General features: G+C 47.0%; 1 protein-coding gene across 2 annotated transcripts in view; it reads right to left on the bottom strand.

Moving 5' to 3' along the window:
- Nucleotides 1–23,477, bottom strand: part of Pp4-19C (protein phosphatase 19C) — a 46,074-nt gene extending 22,597 nt beyond the window's left edge. The window contains exons 1-5 of one of the 2 annotated variants that reach the window (XM_050167039.2): nucleotides 23,335–23,477; nucleotides 22,784–22,942; nucleotides 12,388–12,540; nucleotides 9,977–10,150; nucleotides 5,432–5,558 (exon numbers count right to left, since the gene is read on the bottom strand). In XM_050167039.2, coding sequence (XP_050022996.1) covers nucleotides 5,432–5,558; nucleotides 9,977–10,150; nucleotides 12,388–12,540; nucleotides 22,784–22,942; nucleotides 23,335–23,337 — 616 coding nt within the window. In that variant the 5' untranslated portion in view covers nucleotides 23,338–23,477. Of the gene's footprint in view, nucleotides 1–5,431; nucleotides 5,559–9,976; nucleotides 10,151–12,387; nucleotides 12,541–18,566; nucleotides 18,650–22,783; nucleotides 22,943–23,334 lie in introns of those variants that run through there. The other variant, XM_055064360.1, reaches the window with a different exon arrangement.
- Between the last annotated feature and the right edge of the window lie 153 nt (nucleotides 23,478–23,630).

Here is a 23,630-nt window from a genome sequence, read left to right as displayed (position 1 = left end):
ACGCGGCAATTGAATCGGTCAAATTAGTCAAATTCTTTTATTTTCAGATTTCTTTTTCACGATCCTGGAACCTTCATTTACCTAGAGGTGAAATATAACAAAACATGTGGTACCAACAGAGAAGACAGCACTTTCCTAGAGTGCTGTCACCAAAAATTGCAAAAAAATCTGGCTTCGGAAGGCGCTGTCATACTGTGGACCATTCGGCTGGATGGATGGATGATTGAGGCTCAACCCTTTGAATCAGGCGGCGGCGACGTGCGCCACCTAGCTTGAATGGTACTATATGCATGCATACCTATGTATTGTGGGAGATAGAGGGTTCTCCTCCGTACTCTTGGGACAAAGGAACAACAACACAGTAGTGCAAACAATCACAAGGGCATTTATTGCACCTTTCATAGATCAATGCCAGCTAGCAGAGTTGCTATCCACAAAACATGCCGATGGGCGCGCGACAAATCTAGAAGTCCGACTCACCGCGACCGCATAGCTGGCGAATATGTTCGCCCCATGCTGGATCCCAACGCCTGGTCGTTCGCGCATACAGTCGCGCGAACGGTGGCGCATTCCAAGGCGGCCACGCGAGACGGCCTCGCAGAAGCATGGGTCGGCGCACGCGCGGCACGGTACGTCCGTCCCGCTTGCAGTAACGAATCCAAGAGACAGCCCCTTGTCTTTCCCGCACCCAAGTAACCCCGCAGCGGCGCGACACTCGCGCCATCTCTCGCACCGCGCTTGTACCACTCCGACCGCCGCGGGCGAAGCCGCCCTGCGGGAGACGAGCTATGCGGGAAAACTAGATCTCAGGGGAGGCGTGAGAGTCACGCATCCCCACAGTATTTACTCCTTTACTTTTGCGTTGATATTATTCACCATTCAGATAGCCTCCGTTTAGTTATTTCTACCTGTTCAAAGTCTATTTTTCTTTCACTGTCTTTAAAACCCAAAGCTTTGAATAGTTCCCCGTTACATTCAACTGCAGGGTGAAGTTATTTACAAGCAAGTATCAGGTGTTCAGCCGTTTCCTCCTAATCTCCACATGCCCCGCACAACAAATCTATCTCCTGGTATCTGGCTCGGTACGTTTTAGTCCGCAGTACACCTGTCCTGGCCTCAAACAACAATGAGCTTCCCTTAGAGTTATCGTAAATATTTTCTTTGGCTATTTCTTGCTTAAACGTCCTGTATGTCTCTAATGCTGATTTGGTTTGCATCTCTGTTTTCCACATACCCCTCTCTGTCTCCTTAACCTTTTTCTGGACCAATTATTCCTTACCTGACCCCCACTGCTGCCCAAGTATTTGCTTGTCAATTTTCTAGTTCGCTTCCTCCACCTTGTGTCAACATTCCTCGTGTATAAGTAACTGAAAACCTTCCTAGCCCACCACATTTCCCCCATTTTTCTGAAACACTCCTCAATTGCTACCTTGCTACTAGCCTCTCTGCCCTCAAAAGAAGACCATCCCAGATTCCCCTGCACCCCAAGATTTGGCGTCGTGCCATGTGCTCCCAGAGCGAGCCTACCCACACCACGTTGCCTAGTTTCTAACTGTTGCCGGGTCTCTGCTCTCATACACAGAACTGCATTGGCAAAAGTCAGGCCTGGAACCATTACCCCCTTCCATATCCCTCCTACTACCTCGTACCTATTGTAGTTCCACAGTGCCCTACTCTTCATAATCGCTGCACTTCTGTTACCTTTAGTCGTTAGATGTTTTTCGTACTCTGTCAGATACTCAATGCCATTATTTATCCACACCCCAAAGTACTTGCATTTATCGACTATTTCCAGCGTGGCCTCCTATATCTTATGCTCACCGCAAATGTTATCATTAAAAATCATGACTTCTAATTTTTCTTTGCTATACTTCAAGCCTAATCTGTCTCCTTCTGTACCACATATGTCCATCAATCCCTGCAGATCTTCTGTATTATCAGCCATTAACACAATATCATCCGCGTTCATCAGTACTGGTAATGACTGTTCAATCAATTTTCCTTGTTTGAAAAATGATAGGTTGAAGCCGAGTCCGCTTTGCTGTATTTTGGCCTCTAAACCTTGTAGGTACAGCATAAACATCAGAGGTGACAATGGGCACCCCTGCCTAAGCCCCTGCCGAATCATTACAGGCTCCGAAACCTGCTTTTCCCATTGTATAATCACCCGGTTACATCTATGGATATCTTTTAAGGAATTGGTTACTCCATCTTGCACTCCTAAAGTTTCCAGAATGCCCCACAGGCCCTCTTGAAGTACACTGTCATAGGCTCCCTTGATATCTAAAAAAGCCAGCCACAGAGGTCTGTGTTCCTTTTCAGTTGTTTCAATGCACTGTGTTAGTGAGAACAGATTGTCTTCTAGCCTCCTATGCTTCCAGAACCCATTTTGTAGCTCTCCAAGCACCCCCTCATTCTCTACCCATGTCTGCAGTCGGTCCTTTATAATCTGCATAACCACCCTGTAAACCACTGACGTCACTGTTCTAGGCCGGTAGTTATTTATGTCAGCTTTGTCCCCCTTTCCCTTATACTATATCATTCTCATCCTACTTAGCCTCCATTCGTCAGGTACTTCACTATCCATTAGCTATCCGTTGAGACAGCGCCCCCGTCCTGGTATCATCGAAAATAGGAGAGACCGGATAGCCGCAGCGATGTATTTCTCTACTGAAAAACAAAACCAGCAAACGCGAGGGAAAGAAAGGCAAAAGCGGCATCACTATAGGGCGCAGTAGTCACATGGGGCACAGGGAGTGCTCCTACTGGCTGTTGTAGATTTGAATTACTGATGAACCTCTCTCGCGCGCATTTGCACAGCAGCGAGCAGTGCATTCCCGTCAATGTGATTGATGACCGTGGCAGCCTTACACACGTGTTCTGTGATAAGCCCCAAAGGAAGCAAGTTCAGAACGGCCTACGGCAACGTGATATCAGATATTCAGCTGCGGATTTCAGCAGCAGCTCTCACTAATGAAGAGGTTTCACGACAGGAGACAAAAGCGGACGTTTTGAATGCACTCTCATATACCTCTGCATGATGCATGACGCATCAAAAAGGTAACTAACACGCTCGAAACTGCTGCAAAGAAGCGAAAAACGACATCAAGATGTAAAGAAAATGTGTCTTCACAGCCAAAAGACTACACCTCAGGTGGGTTTCAGATGCTCAAAGTAAATATTTAAATTTTTACAACAAATAACTTGAGCTCCGTTTTCACAGTTTTCATTCTTTGTGCAGTTACTTTCAGTCATCCAAGTGCCATTTCAAACGAAGCACGACAAAATCATCGCCTTTTGCACTTAGATTATAAAACGAGAAAGCGTTTGATTCAGTCGAAACCTCAGCAGTCATGGAGGCATTGCGGAATCAGGGTGTAGACAAGCCGTATGTAAAAATACTGAAAGATACTATAGCGGCTCCACAGCCACCGTAGTCCTCCATAAAGAAAGCAACAAAATCCCAATAAAGAAACGCGTCAGGCAGGGAGATACGATCTCTCCAATGCTATTCACAGTGTGTTTACAGGAGGTATTCAGAGACCTGGATTGGGAAGAATTGGGGATAAGAATTAATGGAGAATACCTTAGTAACTTGCGATTCGCTGATGATATTGCCTTGCTTAGTAACTCAGGGGACCAACTGCAATGCATGCTCAGTGACCTGGAGAGGCAAAGCCGAAGGGTGGACCTAAAAATTAATTTGCAGAAAACTAAAGTAATGTTTAACAGTCTCGGAAGAGAACAGCAGTTTACAATAGGTAGTGAGGCACTGGAAGTGGTAAGGGAATACATCTACTTAGGACAGGTAGTGACTGCGGATCCGGATCATGAGACTGAAATAATCAGAAGAATAAGAATGGGCTGGGGTACGTTTGGCAGGCATTCTCAGATCATGAACAGCAGGTTGCCATTATCCCTCAAGATAAAAGTACATAACAGCTGTGTCTTACCTGTGCTCACGTACGGCGCAGAAACCTGGAGGCTTACGAAAAGGGTTCTACTTAAATTGAGGACGACGCAACGAGCTATGGAAAGAAGAATGATAGGTGTAACATTAAGGGATAAGAAAAGAGCAGATTGGGGGAGGGAACAAATGCGAGTTAATATCTTAGTTGAAATCAAGAGAAGGAAATGGGCATGGGCAGGACACGTAATGAGGAGGGAAGATAAGCGATGGTCATTAAGAGTTACAGAATGGATTCCAAGGGAAGGGAAGCGTAGCAGAGGGCAGCAGAAAGTTAGGTGGGCGGATGAGATTAAGAAGTTTGCAGGGATAACATGGCCACAATTAGTACATGACCGGGGTAGTTGGAGAAGTATGGGAGAGGCCTTTGCCCTGCAGTGGGCGTAACCAGGCTGATGATGATGATGATATAAAACAATGATGAGTGCAATAAAGCTGTCCATCTTTATCTGCATCTCATAAAAAAATGTGTAATGTTTTTCTTTTTGCAAAAGTTGTTAAGACAATATGCACAGGAAAGGTAAAAAAAAATTACGCTCATTTAAGCATTTAAAAAATAACCTAATAGCTTTATTGCACAGAACAGGCCTTTGTGAACATGCTGGTGTGAGAACCTTGGTGCTTATGTGCAATTCATTCATTACGCACATAGTGCTACAGTCTCAATAGAGACTGGTAGTATTGTAAATTAAATAAATAAACTGGGGATGACCATTAGAGGCTGTCAAGTGCTGTAACTTGAAAGCTGTAACAGATAGCACAAAACTGATTTCAGTTACGATAGCAGCATAACAAACCACACCTGCATGTCAAATTTCATCAATTTATTCCCATAAATAATTAAAAAGAAAACATTTTCATTGCCACATTCCCCCTTAACATTAAAGGAGCAAAAAAGCTGGTAGTGCAGAATGGGCAAAACAGACCATAAATCCTGCCTTTACAACTTAGTGGCTTGGCTTGTCCCACGATTTGGCTGCAGTCAGCAACTACTGGATCAACTAGGCCTCGCTATTTTCGCTTTTGAAGAAGTGCTACAGACAAACCAAAGCACTCGGTGGCCAACTAGCACGCAGTGGTGTATCCAGAGTCTGAATTATCAAATGGAGCACTGTGAGGCATCTTGAAATTTCGGTTGTCTTTACATTACATCTGTAAGACAACAGGCGGTGCCATGAAGATGTCCAAATAAGCATGTATGAATTAATGGTCGGCGACTGTGCCCCTCTTTTTGTTGGCCTTTAGGCAACAGCTATGCTTTGACAAGCTTTACTGGCCACATGCAGAATGAAGACACTTCCTCTTCTAGTGAACCTGGTTTTCAGGGCCGGCTGCAGAGTGTGAATAACCAGTCAGCAGCTCTAGAGGCTGTTCAAAAGCTCTCTGATATCGCAGCATTTCCCTCTGGGATGCACCAAGCTTGCACTGTGCAAGCTGCTGCCCACAAGGAATATAAGAGCTCACCTTCAGGGTCTGACCAGAGCAGATCGCACATGGGGCCATCATGAGGCACCTCCTGCTTGCGGTCAATGGTGCGAATCTGGTCCAGGGTTTGAATGGATGGAGACAGGCCCCCATGAACGCAGAAGATCTGCCCATGTCAGGAGAGCAGAAGCCGTTAAGAACACTTGACAAACATTGGTCAACAAGCAATGTCCAAAACAGAGGCTGCCAGAAGCTAAAGAGGAGCACACAGTATAAGCAGTGTCAAAACAATTCATGCAGAAACCATCAACAATCATTGTCAATGTAAGCGAATAGCTGAACACTTTGCAAAAGCTACCGTATCTACTCGCATAATGATCGCACTTATTTGTAAAAAAAAAATTGACGCAAACTCAGGGGTGCAATCATTACGCGTGTAAAATTTTCAGCGAAAAAATCTTTTTCACCCCACATTTGCTGCTGGATGACAACACGTCAAGCAGGCCATATAGTTTCATACAATAATTATTGTAAGAAACTCCATGAAGCAGGCGGCTGCCGCTGTACAATTGCGCTGTAATAGTGCGGGACTGGTGCGGGACACCTAAACAAACATGGCTACCGGCAGAGCAAGCCGAACGCGCCAAACGCGATTTTTTTTTCTTCTCGCGAGTACATTTTGCGCATTGAAACAGCTTCTTCCGTATCAGCAATGAGTAATATAGTTAATATCGGCAAGTTTGCGACAATAACATAGCCATGTCCACTCTGAGGGGACAGAAACAGAAATGGGCGTGCTTAGCTGCCAGTGACACAGAAACACATGGTGGGCATGCTGCGGAAACTGCGGCATTTGTCTTCACTACTATCCTAATACGGCACGTTTCCGCCAAAGGTGGGCGAATATCTTACCTGCGCTACAAGCGTCAGCGTATGAATAGGGTACACTTCTAACGTGTCCGTGCAAACGTGGCCACTATCGTTGCCACTCACGATTTGTTGCGTGCCCATGAGTGCAGATGAAAAGAATCGAAAGGCACCTTTGTTGCCGTCGTTGTTGGCCAAAACCATTATGAAGCCTACAAGTAATAAAGCCAAGGCAAGTTTGGTTCTAGCTTTTCTTTTTCATGGAAATGCGGAAAGTGATTAAAGGAATGAAATGAGGCATCTGCTTAAGAATGTTTGGTGCGCGCAGACCGCTCGGTATGGCTTCAAGAGTCGTTCGCGTAGCATTTGACAGCATTCGACAAATGGTAAGCGCGATCATCATTAGCTAGACTTGGCACACGACATATCGCTGCGACAAGTTCGGGGTGCGATCATTACACAAGTGCGATCATTATGCGAGTAAATACGGTATTTGCTTTATTAAAGGTACAGTGTGCTTGAAGGCATATATTTATTGCAGCCAGGATATTTGGGTAGCATTAGTTGTTTCACTGCATAATTCCGCAGAGAACACAGGCGCTAGCCAGCCCATCTGATGCGGTTTTTACAGGTGGACAGTACGTGTGAAAGCCTGCGTGTCTTAAAGGGGTTGGGACACCAAATTTTGAGGCTATAAAAAGCATGTTGTAGGCTGCTTCCGTATGCAAGGACACCCAGAACGAAGTATTGGACGCTGCAAACATTTTAAAATAATTTTAATTCAGCTCCAAAAAGACATTAAAAACTCCTTCTCGTAGTCGAGACCCATCGCTAGCGCGGCAGTTACTACGTCACAGAGGAGGAACGAAAATATTGACGTCATAGCACACTAGCACAAAAACGTGACGTATGATGAGTAGCGATGAAATGCCGATTACGGAGCCTGCTGAGCCCAGCGACCGAGCATAGCCTCCACTATGACCGAGCTACAGGCATATAGAAATCCTTTCTTAATTCAAAGAAAGAGTAAGGCGTGCAGGCACGGACACAAGAGGAGAGAAGTGGACAACACGAACGCCGCACGGCGGCCCGCGAACGGCAAACTGCGTGCGGCGAGTTGCCGAGCGGGCGGGCCTACGTTTGAGCCGGCCGACTCCGAAAGGGACCAGGATATGCGGCGTTCGTGTTGTCCGCTTCTCTCTTCGCATAGTCGCATAGTTCGGCAGCTCAGAGCGGTCTCTCATTCGCTTGGCCTTTCTCAATGTGAGGGCCTGTCCACGTTACCGGCACGGAAACTCGCCGCACGCCGTTTGCCGTTCGCGGGCCCCCGTGCGACGGCGGTTTTGCTCGCGAACGGCTAGATTTCCTTGCCGTAGTAGAGAGGATGGGCCCGGGACCCATTTGTGCGGCAGCCGTACGGCGAAGCGGCCAATCAGCGACCAAGGAGTGGTCACTCTGGCACCGAGGGCAGCTTCACCGCCTCTGATCGTTCGGCGCCGCCGATATCGTCGCTAGGCCTTTTCCGGTTCACTTCAAAGCTAAAGCGTACGGCGCTTCGGAATGAATCACCGACTCTCACAAGCCGCAATATTTTCTTACCGTTGTTGTCGCTCTTCGCAATAATTATAATAATTGCGACATGCACTTCGAATCGCCAGTTGTTGACATCTGCTGGCAGAGCACGCGTATGCGCGAGCAGACGACGCAGCATAGTTTTACGTCACTATTTCTTGTGGCCCACGTGACCAAGCCATGTTGCGTTTCCTCCTCTGTGACGTCATAGCATCCCCCGGAGCCCAGAAACCGAAACCGAAATCGCTCGGTATAGTAATGCTATTATTAAATTATTTATCGGACATATATGAATCCCGCTGTGTGTATCGTGCTCCCTGAAGCATGATACAACGTTTGAATCAACAAACGCATGAACGAAAATTGTGATGTCTTCACCCCTTTAAAGAGCTATAATAGGTGTTTGGCAACAAACTTGCCCTGCAGCACAGTTGTGTGAGAGCACACATTCTTTGCAAGTCCAACCATAACCACCAACCTACGACCACGAAAACAGGTGAAAGATCTAAACAAAGTCATTTGCTTTAAGAATGATGCAGATACGATCGAGGATGACTGTCAATGCATGAGAATACCCAACTCATTCTATAAAGTTACTATTCGGTTTACTGAATAGAATGATGCGCTTGAAGGTGTTTACCCATGGCGGTGACAGATGATGCCAGTTCTGTATAAGCAAAATCTACGTTTTTGAAGTGGTGCCAACGCAGATGAAGTGCACTTCAGCTATAATGGGAACAAAACAGGCAAGTATTGCCTGCAAATGTGGCATGAAACTGAACATACTGCGAAATGCTTCCTTGCTGTCAAATCTGAGCTAAAATCAGCCAGCGCCTTAAACAGCCATGTATACCCGGCGCTCCTAGTCATGCAACGCTCCTGCGTAAAGCATGCAAAGCTGGCGGACATAGGGTTTCCTTGTGCAAGCCACTGAGAAGTACGTGGCGAGATGATTGTGGCGATCTCGCCTCAGTGTTTCTTCTAGATTTCTCAAGTTGAGAGGCACAACTGCAAAGGCTGATGAGCTGATTAGACAAGAACGGAGGATAAGCATAGATGAACTGGCAGAGCGTGTGAACATTAGTCATGGTTTGGTTTACACTATAATTCACGACCATCTTGGTTATCAGCTCTTGTGTGAACAATGGATGCCCAAAATTTTGAACCACCACCAGAAGATGGAGAGCTTCGGCACAGCCTTGACTCATCCGATAAAGTATCACAATGAGGGTGACAACTTTTTGTCTGCAATTGTGACCGGGGATGAAATGGTGCCACTACTACGATCCTGAAACACGGCATCAAAGCTTATGGTGGGAACATTCGAATTCACCACCCCCAAAGAAAGCAAAGGCCATCATTTTCGTCAGAAAGGTGCTGCTGACTTTTTTTTTTTGATCATCAGGGGCCCTTAGCGATTGAATTTGCTAAACCTGGAAAGACTAGCAATCATTTCTAATATTGTGAAATACTGGATTGACTGCGTGTCGCAATCAAGAAAGAATGACGTGGAAAATTGACGAGTGGGGTCATCTTGCTCCACGACAATGCCCATCCCCACGTCGCTGATGTGGTTAAAAAATTGACGAGTGGGGTCATCTTGCTCCACGACAATGCCCATCCCCACGTCGCTGATGTGGTTAACACAAATTGGCAAAGTTCAAGTGGGAAAGACTGTAACATCCACCATACAGCCCAAATCTGTCAGCTTGTGACTTCCACATTTTTGGGCAATTTAAAAAAAAAAAAAAAAAGACAGCTCAAGGGAACCAGATTCGTGTCACATGATGACGTGAAAGAGTCCATTACAGGATTTTTGAAGCAGCAACCCAAGGAGTTTTACGAGACAGTGGGACAAATGTCTAAATGCTCATTTTTATTTATTTATTGGAAAATACTTTTAAATAAAGTACTTTGTTTTTCATATGTTCGTATTGGCTCACATTCATTTGACTCACCCTTGTAATACATTTCTAAAACTCCATTTTGCGATCCCTATTAAATTTGATATATCCAGGTAGGAATAAGCAGTGCAATATTGCAGAGCCCAGTTCTTGGCCTGAGTACCGATATCACGCCAGCTTGCCTATGTTCCTATGTGAGCTACTCCTACCGGCATTCTGGCTTGATTCTGCTGCAATGTACCTTGCCATCGATGACAGCAGACAGGGAAAGGTAGTCGAAGATCTCCGTGCAGTAGCGCCAGACGGTGATAGAGCCATACTTGCGCAGGCACTCGTCATAGAAGCCGTACACCTGTGTGATTTGTCGACTCTCGTGGTTGCCCCGGATCAGTGTGATGCGGTCAGGATAGCGCACCTGCACACAGCAGCACAGGCTCACAATGGCTGCAATGCACTCATACATGGTCAATCGTTAGACAGCAGAAACAACGGGACATCCTGTAGCACACGTGTAACCTTGTATGTGGCCCTCTGTACTACTTAGCAAATGCCATGACTAGTAACTAATTTTTTTGCGAGACAAGCTTTTTCTTGGCTGTGAGTAAGGGCAATCACACGCATTTCTATATAGAGCACTCAAGTTTTGTAATCAGACACTTTCAGAGCCAACTCAAAACACTGGAGTGGACTAAAGACTCTAGAATAACTGGAGTAGAACCATTTATCATTAACATCCGTGACCATGTAGGAATAAGTGCACTATTCACTGATCGCCGAGATCACGTCCCAATGAGTGCCATGCTGAATGTCCACATTCTTTGTACTTGGCGATTGGTGAGCACATCAGTCCAATGCAGTGTCTGCAAGGCACACCATGACTTTCTCACTGAAATTGGGGAGTGTTAAAGGGACACTAAGGCAAACATTAAGTCGTGCAAAACTGATAAGTTAATGCTAAAATATGTCTGTGATGTCAATATTACTGAGAAAGAGATTTAGTGAGCAAAAAATAGAGGTAAGTGCAAGGCCCAATTTACTATTTCCCTACGACATTAAAATATAGCCAGCTGACGTTGTATTGCCTCATTATAACTTTGTTACTAATGCTACTTCATCACAGATAGTAAAAATATAATTACGTTGCATTATAACAGAATGAAATTGCTGCTTCGTCACTTCTATTCGATTCACAGAAAAAGTTAATTGATGCTACCCTAGACGATGACGCAGATGGTTAAAAAGTTTAATTGTTACTCAATCCAGCACCGCCCGTGCTAACTGCAAGCTGCAGAAAATGCTGCGTGCCTGTGATTGTCTTGGGATGCCCTAATGGCCTACATCCCTGTCTTGCCTCGGTCTCTGGCCATGCACCCTGTCACGTTTTGTGCAAAAAATATAGTGCGAACTCTTGCATAGTGAAAGAGGGCAATGACTTGCACTGTGTCATACTGCTTCGCCTGTCGTGGGCAATTTGAATTGTGCTAGAGGAATGCGGCCACTGCAGTCGTGATTTTTCTCTGCAACTTAGTAATTTCTTGGCCCAAAACAAGTGCTACAAAGTTTCTGAAAGGGTATTTTGACAGTCTATGTTAACTTAATGTTCACCTTGTGGGGGTTCCACTCTGCGTGCGGCTAGGGCTGAAGGCGAGCTCCGGATCTAGCCCCACGCAGTCGCTTCGTGGTACTCCCAACCCGTAGCGCGGGAATCGCGACTACGCCGGGTTCGGACGAATAAGGCAACCAGCGGTGTCAACGGTAACAACGTTTATTGCGACTAGCAATAGCGAACACTCGCAAAGGGACGTCCTCTCAGTAATAGTAGTAAAAGGTTTGCCTCGTTGTCTGGGTGGGTCAGACAAACGAGATCACTCACGGGATGCGGCAGGTGCTGTGGTTCAGGCGGTCCAAGGTGTCGGCGTCCCAAGAGAGGGAGTCTTTCCCGGTCGCGCGCTTTTATGCTTTTTTACCTTTTTGCGAGGGGAAGTCCTCCTCGCCCGCCGGATACGTTTCCCTTTCCCGTGAGCCGCGTGGGGGAAGAGGGGTACGCGCGTCATCGGAGCGACGGAGAAAGGGAGGGTGCGTAGTGCCTCTCTCCCATGTCTATGCCGGCCCGTCCCGTCGCCATGTGCGAACGGGACGCCGCGGGCACGCGGGAGGAAATGGAGGCGGGTGCTCCCCATAAGGTCCCTTTAAGCATTCGAGAGGATATTAGTATGGTGTGTGGGGGTAAAAGGGCTGTGCTACGTTCTGAGAAGTGACAATGTGGGATCAGGCTTATCCAGTGTCAAAAACAAAGAAATGCATACTGAGGAATAAGAGCGGTCAACGTGCTCCAGCACGTTGACAACAGGGGCAACATTTGCAGCTGGAGCTTCTCTGCAGATTCCCTAGACAGTGCTGCTGGCACTGTTTGAAGGGAAAAGTTGGAGGAGGGGAGATGATGCTACTCTGGTTCGTCCTTGGACTTTACAGTGATAAGGAGTTTCTTCAGCAACTTTGCATCATAAATGTTGCCGAAAATCTTTACAAAAACACCTCAGTTGACTGGCAACATTGCCCTGTGATTGGTATGCTTGAGGAGAAGCTTTGAGTCATGGCAGATATCTCAATGTGGAGGTAAGATCTCAAAAGAGCATTTTATGGAGCACTTGCCTTCAGTGCAAGAAGTAAAAGGAAGGTCTCGACGCTGTAGAAGCCGCGGTCGACAAAGTCTCCCATGAAGAGGTAGTTAGTGTCGGGCACATCTCCACCCACCTTGAACAGCTCTTTTAGGTCATAGAACTGGCCGTGGATATCACCGCATACCTGAAAATAATAGGCAACATGTTGCAGAAAGGGACTTGCTTGAGTGGCTGATCTTTCTGTGTGCCCAAATTAAATAAGAGCTCCAGGGGTGTCATAGCAGAAGGGCACAAAGCAATGTTTGTGGCACAAAGTCAGTGGAACAATGAAGAAACAGACAGAAAAAGAACATATGATTTGTGCCATGCAAGGTTCATTGAGTACTCCCTCAGAAAAGGTATAGTGCCTTAAGACATCCTTGCGCTGTTTCAATTTGGTGCAGAACGGCCATCTTTCGGTCATGTGAAGCGCATCTGCAAAATGATCAAGCTCGAGCTTTAGAAGCCAGTATGGTTATACGTTTCCCTTGAGTCACGTTTCCCACAGTAGATGGTTGACCCCCAATTGCGAACCTTATGCTGAATAGTAACGGAGACAACAGTGTTTTGTCGCTGTGTCTGTTCATTTCTTGTTTCCTCCGCTAAACTTTTGCATCAAAAACATTGACAGCTATGCACTAACTAGTCCAATGTCACACTTTGTCAGCTGCCAAATGAATTTTGACCACCTGTGATTCTACAAAGGGGCACTGTGTCAGGAGTGACAAGCGCCAACAAAGAAGGAAGACGAGGAAGAAGGAGTGAAGCGAGCGCGTGGAGCCGCCATCTTGGAGAAGGGGCGCGCGCAGGGAAGGACGTGGTGGCCAGGGCGCAGCGTTCCAGGAGAAGACGGCCGGAGATCGCCTCTCTGGGTCCTGCCCCAGTTCCTAGGCGACACATCGACGTCCCGCCCGAGTACCAGGCTCGGCGAGCAGATGTCCGACGTCCCCGTAACTACCGCTGGCCCGGACCTACCTGCCAGGACACGTCAGCGTTTGTGCCACTGAACGTAGACGCGCGGAGGCTGGCTACAGCCAGTCACCGTCACGTCCGGAGAACTACGCTGGGCCGGCGCGCACCGGGAGCGCCAGCCGGCACGAGCCGCGCTCTGCCGGAGCGCGACAGCCCCGCAGCGACCGTGCCTTCGTCACGTCGACCGGGGCATCGGTGACGCCGGACACTAACAACGACTGACGACGACCAGATCGCATCGACGGACCACAGACCGGGGGACGCCGATACCCGCTTCGAACAGAACCGGTACTGTAAGCGCCACTACTACAGCGAATAGACGATCGCCGCACAGACGTTTGTAAACGCGGTAGTGTGAGCGGAAAGCTGAGCAAGGGTGGACGCATTCCGTGTGTGATAAGTGTTGAATCTGACCGTGTGTTCCTGTTACTAAAATAGCCTATTGAATGAATGTTACGTGTGTATTGCATCTTGCGTTCGTGTGTTCCTTCCGCCCGCTGAAGCAAGCGTACCAGGCGTTAACGTATGCGTGACAACATTTGGCGAGCCTGCCAGGATCCCTTTAACTTTGTCACGTGCCTCGGTGTGTCTTGAGCAGCGGAATGGACCTTGAACGTTTGATGACGGCAGGGAGTGCCGCGGGCATGTCGGCTGAGGCCATAATAGCACTGTATCACGAGGAACAGAAGCGATTAAGAGAAGAACGCGCAGAGGCGCGAGAGGCTGCGAAGGAAGATGAGGAGAGAGCGAAGGCAGCTGAGGAGAGAGCCAAGGCCGCTGAGGAGAGAGCGAAGGATGCGGACGAGCGTGCGTATAGGAATTTGATTTTGGAAAAAGAGCTTACAGAAAAGAAATTGCAGCTGCGCATGAGTAACAGTGGAGAAGAGGCAGGAAATAGCTCAGACGTGCTACCTCAGAGAATAGTGACAGTGTGTCCCCAAAAGCTTATCGCCCCTTTTGACGAAAGGCGAGATGACCTAGATGCCTACATGCAGCGTTTCGAGCGCATAGCAACTGGACAAGGCTGGCCGAAGAGTGACTGGGCGACGGGATTGAGTATGTGTCTCGTGGGGGAAGCATTGGCCGTGTACAGCCGGATGTCAGCGACTGACGCACTAGATTACGACAAGGTAAAGAAGGCTCTCCTACAACGCTTCAGACTAACGGCCGAAGGTTTCCGGGATAAATTCCGAAGCTCCAAGCCACACGATAACGAGACAGGCCAGCAATTCGCCGCTCGAATCTCCAACTACTTTGATCGTTGGTTGGAGATGGCTAACATAGAGAAGACATTCGAAGACTTGAGGGACAACATGATTGCAGAACAGTTCCTAGCATCATGTCATCAGGGCGTGGCAATATTCCTGAAAGAGCGCAACTTGAGGACGGTGGCGGAACTATCTGAACACGCCGACCGCTATTTAGAAGCCCAAGGCCAAAAGAATTTGGGAAAGGGGAAGGAAGATAAAAAGACACCAGATGAGAGAGAACAGACTCGAAGCACAATCAAATGTTTTATGTGTGACAGGATAGGGCATCGGGCTGTGAATTGCCCCTTGGGTCGTACTCGCAGTTCGACGTTGAAGTGCGAGGGGTGCGGACGGCATGGACATACAATACGAACCTGCCGAGCTAAGCCAGAAAATAAGACTGCCTGCATTGTTGAGAGCAAAAATCCCATTGCTGTTGACAGTACGCGAATAGAACAGAAGGAGGCCAGCGACAAGGCAAGTGCTGTCCCGACGGCTCCGAGGTCAGAAGACCCGGAAACCTCGATGCCAGTAGTAGTGGGAATGCTGCAGGGACGAAAAGTGTCTGTACTCAGAGACACTGGGTCTAACATTGTTTTGGTAAGACAATCCATGGTGCCGGAAAGAAATATCACCGGTACAGAAACGCCAGTTCGATTGGCGGATGGTACAGTAAGGCGAATGCCTATGGCTCGTGTGTTGCTTTTGACGCCTTATTATTGCGGTTGGATTGAAGCCCGGTGCGTCAAAGAACCGCTTTACGACGTCATTCTTGGGAATGTGCCAGGAGTCAGAAGAGTGGATGATCCAGATCCCCTCTGGAGTTTTCCCAATATCCAGATTACATGTAGGATGGAGCATGAATCCACCGAAGCCGGGGGCAGAGATAACGAAAGAAGTTCGGATCCGTATACCGGAGAAGCTAGCATATTGTCAGTAGAGAAAAGCACAAGGAACCAGGATAGGAAAGATGTCGGTATAAAGAATACTTCAGGCACCGGCATCGATATTACCGCGACGGAAATGAAGAAAAGGCAAAAAGCGGACAGTACGCTGCGACATTATTTTGAAATGTTAGGGAAATGGATTCAGAATAAGAAGAGCCGGGTCGTACATAAGTTTGAGAAGGTTGGAGAATTACTGTACCGAATAGCCAGAACCCACGATGGAAGAGAAACACGACAGCTAGTAGTGCCAGTGAGTCTACGAAGAGCAGTCCTCGAGTTGGCGCACGACACTGTAATGGCTGGCCATCAAGGAGTAAGAAAGACGACCAGCCGAGTATCAGAAGAATTCTTTTGGCCGTGCATGCAAAGTGACATTAAACGGTTTGTGCGATCTTGCGAGATATGTCAGAGAACCACACCAAAATGGTTAATATCAAAGCTACCTCTAGGGAATACGCCTATTATTCAGCAACCGTTTCAAAAGGACACAGGAATGGTCATCACAGAGTCGGCTGCTGAAAGTCCATACCAAGCAGACATCCCAACGACAGAAATGATCCCTCAAAAGGTGAAGATGACAAGCACGGTGTCTAAATTGAGCGTATGTGAGGAAAGACGGGCTCAAGAATTGAAGAGCAATGGACGTGTCATCGCTGGGTCCGACAACTTTGACAAGCCCCAGGCATGCAGGTCTGGGTCCCGCGCCAACTCATGGTGTCATCCAAATCACCCTCCCCGAGGTCATGTCTCGATGAGGCGCCGCCGTCGAGAGCCAGGGCCAGTGCACAACTTCATGTCTTGCTGTACCGAGGTCAGACAAGAACCGGTATGCAGGAGTTCACGGACCACATGATTGAACGTGCCACGAAGGACATCACTGACTTTGCGGAATATGTTCGTTTACGTGTTTACTTTGTGAATATGTTCGTATACTGGGGAATAGCTTGCTGCGCATGCATATAGTGTTTAGAGCTTCTGAGGAGTCTTCCTCAAACACTCGCGGAATACAATGCCTTGTGAATGCTGCTGTCGTTGACATTGACGTAGTGTTAAGACTCGGCAGAAACTTACGTGCCTACGTGATGTGCGCGGGGGTGCAGTGAAGTGCGGTGAAGTGTAGTGATGTGTGAGTGAAGAAACGACGAAGTGAAGTTATATGTGGTGTAGTGCAGTGAAGTGCGGTGAAGTGCAGTGATGGGTGAAAGAAGCGGCGAATGAAGTTATATGTGGTGTGACGAAGTGAAGTGCAGTGTCCGTGTAAATCCAAGAGGTGACGAGCAGTGAGGGAAGTTTTCGCGGAGCGAAAACTCGGAAAACAGGGGGGCCATTGTCAGGAGTGACAAGCGCCAACAAAGAAGGAAGACGAGGAAGAAGGAGTGAAGCGAGCGCGTGGAGCCGCCATCTTGGAGAAGGGGCGCGCGCAGGGAAGGACGTGGTGGCCAGGGCGCAGCGTTCCAGGAGAAGACGGCCGGAGATCGCCTCTCTGGGTCCTGCCCCAGTTCCTAGGCGACACATCGACGTCCCGCCCGAGTACCAGGCTCGGCGAGCAGATGTCCGATGTCCCCGTAACTACCGCTGGCCCGGACCTACCTGCCAGGACACGTCAGCGTTTGTGCCGCTGAACGTAGACGCGCGGAGGCTGGCTACAGCCAGTCACCGTCACGTCCGGAGAACTACGCTGGGCCGGCGCGCACCGGGAGCGCCAGCCGGCACGAGCCGCGCTCTGCCGGAGCGCGACAGCCCCGCAGCGACCGTGCCTTCGTCACGTCGACCGGGGCATCGGTGACGCCGGACACTAACAACGACTGACGACGACCAGATCGCATCGACGGACCACAGACCGGGGGACGCCGATACCCGCTTCGAACAGAACCGGTACTGTAAGCGCCACTCCTACAGCGAATAGACGATCGCCGCACAGACGTTTGTAAACGCGGTAGTGTGAGCGGAAAGCTGAGCAAGGGTGGACGCATTCCGTGTGTGATAAGTGTTGAATCTGACCGTGTGTTCCTGTTACTAAAATAGCCTATTGAATGAATGTTACGTGTGTATTGCATCTTGCGTTCGTGTGTTCCTTCCGCCCGCTGAAGCAAGCGTACCAGGCGTTAACGTATGCGTGACACACTGAAACACTTACTGAGTATGGTAAGAAAATGTTTACAATGTGCTGATGATGCTGTCACGAACCAAAAATTATTTCACTGCGCGCAGCAGAAAACCTTTCATCTTGCATAATAGATCGCTTGCTCTCTCCTGCAGCTTTCAAAACCACACATTTTTTTTCCCCTCATGCTACACAATGCCAAATGCTACATGAAAAGTGATGGCCCATAGACCTCAGCCATGGACACACACATGCATGCACACCGTTCCAGATTTTTAGGAAATGAGAAATTGCTGGTTGTCAAGCATAGCACTCCACCCATCCTATCACAGCTCCTTTGTCACTCTCATGCATCTTTGTCAGATGCCAGCCTCAAAGTGTTACAAACAAAAAAGAAGCGATAGGTAGGGCTTTTCTATTGGCATTATAACGGCTGGGAGGAACCAATGAACAGGAGGGGATGGTGAAAAGTAAACCTTTTAGCAATACGGGAAAGCAGGATAGTTGTCTGACATTCATCTTCAGAACATATTAAAGCGTAATGAAAAGACCAAGACAGAGCTGCGACAAGCACTTACTCAAGTGGGAGTACCTAAGTGCCTTGTCCTGTCGTTCCTCTTTTGTCTTCTCATTGTACTTTAAAAGAGTACTAAAGATGAAAGCAAACACTGCATACGTTATATCACCTTCATATCAAGTCCTTTTCAAAAAAAGTTGCCTGGGAACTTACTTCCTGCACTGTGCGCACTGCCACATTGATTATTCGGAACATTCTCTATACAAATCTCTATACCTGAAAGAAATCGCACCCATTCGAGCATGCTGCTTAGTTTCAAGAAAGAGATGTTTCGGAACCCTTTTAACAGGCAAGAATATTTCAATAAGCAAAAACACTTGCTTTCTGCCTCCACCAGAATGGCGCCATGGCATCTAGATGTCAGAACAGTGAGTTTGTGCTTCACAGCAGTTTGCCATCGCCAACTGTAACCCAGACACATGACTACGGCAAGACACCTTGGCCGAAATCGAAAAACACTTACGAAAGTTTACTGAACACACTTTCGGAAAGTATTTTCGGAAGGTGTTACCCTGGCACACAAAATGAACGAAAAGAAGAGTCAATTATGTTTAGGAGCCAAGCAATCTTAAGTTTCACTGCACAAAATGAGTAGTCTTGCGTGGAATTGGCGTGCAGTAATGTATGAAGCATCAAGAGTACATTTTCTCTTTAGCAATCATAACATGGTTTTATGACAGGGATGAAAGCAGCGATATCACAGGAGTGTTGGCGTGGTGGCAAAGTGAAGGCTTAGCCTTACAGTAGTGCATTCTGCATGTATATAAACAGCCTGTATGTATGTATAACAAACATATTTTTAAGGAATTGCCTGTGGCAGGTAGTCAAATTTTATGCATGCATATCACTTAGTAGTTGCAATTTGTGTTTTAAGGTCTGAACAGTGCTGCACATAGCATGTGCCCAAAAACGCCTTACTGCCAATTTTATGTATTGCAGCTGATTAGATTGATTTTCAAAGAGATTGTCACCTAGAAGCAGCAATCTACTTCACTTGTGACCAATGTGCTCAAAGGAAAATGGTATTGCGAACTACTATACTTTCGGTTGATCGTGGCACATGAACGCAATATGGGGAGTAGCCAGGCCATAAATTCAATACATGAGCAACCAACCGCCGAGTGCCACTGGCCGTTTACTCGCAAGGTTTATGCGCTTTACTGTTCAGACCACTATGGCAGCAGAAGAGGCAGAAACACCTTTTCTTGTAGGAAGCTATGGTCTCTGTTTACACAATGCGCCATCCAGCAATGCGACATTCTGTAAACGATGGAGGCGACAAGCTTACGGCAGAGCTTAGCTCTCCGTGAAAGGGCAGCAGCTCGGTAATAACTGCGTAACTTGTGGACGTGTAGCTATGTCATGAGGAGCGTCAAGAAAGAAATCGCACCTCATTCTTTCTCCTTTTATGCGAAAGCATTATATGCCAGATTTTGCAAACATACGGCGGCAGCGTGACCTGAATACTTGCGACTTACTCTAATATAGAACTTAAGTGTTTCCGCTTATGTAGTAGAGTACGAAAAACGGCCAACGGCGCAAGGAGTAAAAACATGTCAAGCTTGCTTGGATTGACATCAAATTTCTCAGTGCCTTATAGAACCCAACATCATGTCTTCCCTATATGCAAAGTTTCACGCAACACTTTTTACGGTGTCTGGATCATTGTCATCGTTTTCTACCACGCGCCAATGATCCCTCAATATAAAATGTTGGCGTGCCCTTTTCTTGGACAATCCCCCATAGTGGGTAGGAGCTACATATGTGACAGCAAACAACAAGCACAACAACACTCGACGCCAAATCATGAGTGTATAAAACGAGGTGTACCACCGCCATCACGTCTCAAAAGATACGTCATGCAAATTTACACCGTGCACGACAACATGTGGATGAGTACTTAAGTGAAAACATTTCTCCCGGAGGAGTGCCCGCCTGCCGACCTTGTCTCGCTACCTCCCACAGAGGAACAACGGGAGGCCCTTCTCTCCAGCGCTGACCGAGACACTAAGACATGGGCCCTGGCATAAACTGACGACATCATCAAGAAGCACAGCCTGGCAGCCTATGTAGCTCAGCCTCCCTTACCTCTCACCCCTTTAATTCATAAAGTTGTTACTCACTCATTCACACACCAAAGCTACTAGAATGCTTTTGCATTCCTACATGTAAGCAGTTTTAAGTGCCCCTGCCAAATTTGTTTGTTGTTTTCGTACTCCCACAGCGCCAACTTGGCAAATGGGCAAGCCTGCTCGCTCTATGTACATTCTTTCTCCATAGTGCACCCCCCCCCCCCTCCGCGACAATGTGGGATTGCTTGAAAAAAGGTGCATTGGTTAACCAGCTCAATATGATGAAAAGTGCAAATATCGGAAAGTGTGCTAATTATCAAGTGAACTTCATTTGTAGTTGTACAGTATATAACAGAAATAAGAGACAAAAATAAAGATGCATACTACATGTCTATCTCTCCTGTATACTCTGACTCCTAATAAACATCAGTGCAACTGTCTTGTTTGTAAATTACTGCCCCATAATTCATGCTGTTCACCATACCGGATGCTGTGATTCGTTGAACAAGTAACATCCGCCTCTCCAATTAGTACTAATCCATTTGCAGTGGTGGAATGATTGTGTTATCTGCCACAGACCTCTGAACAATCACAACTACCCGCCGTGGTTGTTTAGTGGCTAGGGCATTGTGCTGCCAAGCACGACGTCACGGCATCAAATCCCGGCCACGGCAGCCGCATTTTGATATGTGTGAAATGCGAAAATGCCTACGTATCGTATGCACATTAAAGAACCCCAGGTGGTCAAAATTGCCACTATAGCATGCCTGATAATCAGATCGTGTTTTTGGCAGGCAGAATCTCAGCATTTCATTTTTTTCTGAAACAATCAACATATTTTTTGGAGCTTTTGAGTGTAGTGTGCACTATTTATTCCCACCAAACACCGTCTCCTGGTAAGTGGCAGAGTTCATTCGCACTTGAGCAACACAACACGTTGTTAACAGCTTGTCTGAGTACAAGAGGATGAATGACACAAAGAACTAAAAAAAATTTCTATTATGAGTGTTAACATTCAAAGGTAACACAGGGCGAACTGTCACACCAAGGAGCTCCATGTTGAAGGCACACTAAAGAAAAACAGTAAGTCTGGTTAGACTCAAAGTATTTTTGAATAACTCTAGTTATGTTGATTTTGTGATAATAAGCTGACTATTTGAAAGGAAAATGAACGTCAAAGTTCTTTTTCTGAAAAGCTTCACCAAAATGTCAGCACCGATAATATTGTGACATTGTGGATTTCAAAGCATCTTTTTGAATTTGGGCAGTTGTGGCTCCATAAGGGTTCTTAAAACTTCTTATTAAGTTCAGTCTGTGGCTCTCTTAGAATACAATTGGGTCCTTTTTTTTTGTTTGTTTGTTATAAAGAATTAACTAAGCTCGAGCAGACGCCTTCAAAATTCATGACGTCATGGCAAGCTGATGTGGGAACTTTATGATGGTGGTGCCACCTGCTTTTCGTTCTTGTGTCTTATCTGGCTTACCGAGCATCTCACCGTAAGGGTGGCCTTTTTGGTATTGTTGATGGGTGATTTACTAATAGAGATTAAAAAAGTTTTCCCTTCAGTGTTCTTTTAAGTTTGACACGCTAGTGTCTTTGCCCTCTGCCATTGGTGAAATGCAGTTCTCACAACAAAAGTCTGACTGGTCAAGACATTTCCTTGGTAATGAGTAACATGCTCAATACAGATACATTGCAGAAGGATATGCTACGAAGTCCCTGGCCACTAAGGACAGTAGCGCATAACTTCTGCAAGGTACCCGTTCAGAAATATAGACTCGAGTAGAACACGCAGATTTTGTTGGCCAAATACACTTGCAATGTGTGAAGATTGTATACAAACATACCCCTTTTTTGCATTTATAATCTTAGTATCTACATACTTAAAGCTCACTGCTAAGGTACAAAGAACGTTGCTTCACAAGAATGTACAACATGTTGGACGTAAACTAAGAATGCTCTTACATTCTTTTTACGAAACACTGCCAGCTACTCACACTCATAAATTTACATCCCCGGTGTAATCGCTATGCGAAAAATACGCTACTACACAAGCGGAAGCACTTAAGCACTATATTACAGTAAGTCGCGAGTATTCAGGTCATGATTGAACTCACTGCTCGACCCGATGTAGAACATATTAAGCTCGTTCCCATACAGTGAAACGGGAGGTCACGCTCCCTTAAACCAAAACGTATTTACCTACTCGACGCGTGAAATACTCTCTTATTATACACGAGTCACCGCGTGTATAATCCTGAAGGCAGATAACTCAATTTATCGATGTTGCAAGAAAACACTGTGCATACGAGGATAGCACCGAGGGAAAGAAAAATCGCCACATGTATCCCACTTTACACAGCGACACAGTAATCATGAGATTCGAAGTGACTCATATGCACAAAAGATACTGACGCAGTGTAACAGGCCAGTGGCTGTATCAAAACCACTGATGTGAAACTCACGGTGACCGGAGAGTCCACCCTCTGGACGTTGCTCTCTTCGACGAGGATTTCCCGGGCTTTTGCGCAGAGTGACTTGACTTCCGATTCCTTGATGATTTCGCATCTTCGCAGCTGCTCGATCTGGCGATCGAGATCGCTGCAATCGCCCATGCCTCCATCCTGAGATAACGCGGAGATGCGAAACAATTACAGCTACCGAACGGTTCCGCGGTAAGAAGCCATCGCCGACTTCCCGGCGTAATGCATATGCGAGTCATCGGATGTTACGCCAGCAGGAAGAACACATACTACACCACTGACTTTCAGTACTGGATAATGACAAACGTGATATCCTCTAGTAGATAAGAAACGACGTAACCTAGTGAACCAAAGTCTAGACACGCGAGTAAACCAGCGCGAAAGGGCTCCCGTAACGCCACACCAACTTCGCTGCACGGTTGACAGGCACTGGCCACTGTGCTGGCATCGCTGCCACATTCCAGCAAGGCGCTACGAACACAAACTGCTAACTGTAGACAAAACAGGCGCATAAAGGACAGGAAGAGACTTGCCATTTCGTCCACAGCTTGCTTAAATTCAGCTTGCCGGGTGAAAAGAGAAAAAAAATCACAAATATCGATTCTGGACCATCGTCACACCGCCTCGGCGCCTGGAGGGCCTGGACGCACCACGAAACAAGGGACGGAAGAATAACGACACGTGACCGGATTTGGCCGATTCTAGTGAGCGCGCAGTTTCGGAGTTGTGCAAAAAACAGAACTTTATAGCCCGCTAGTTGACTACTCACAAAATAAAGCGGTCATTTACGACATGAAACAAATTAAGAGTGGCCTTAAGCTGTTCTAAA

Source organism: Dermacentor andersoni, chromosome 3 (genome assembly GCF_023375885.2).
Source record: "Dermacentor andersoni chromosome 3, qqDerAnde1_hic_scaffold, whole genome shotgun sequence".
Taxonomy (NCBI): domain Eukaryota; kingdom Metazoa; phylum Arthropoda; class Arachnida; order Ixodida; family Ixodidae; genus Dermacentor; species Dermacentor andersoni.
Note: the sequence above shows the minus strand (reverse complement) of the source record. Positions and strands in the feature narration are given on the sequence as shown.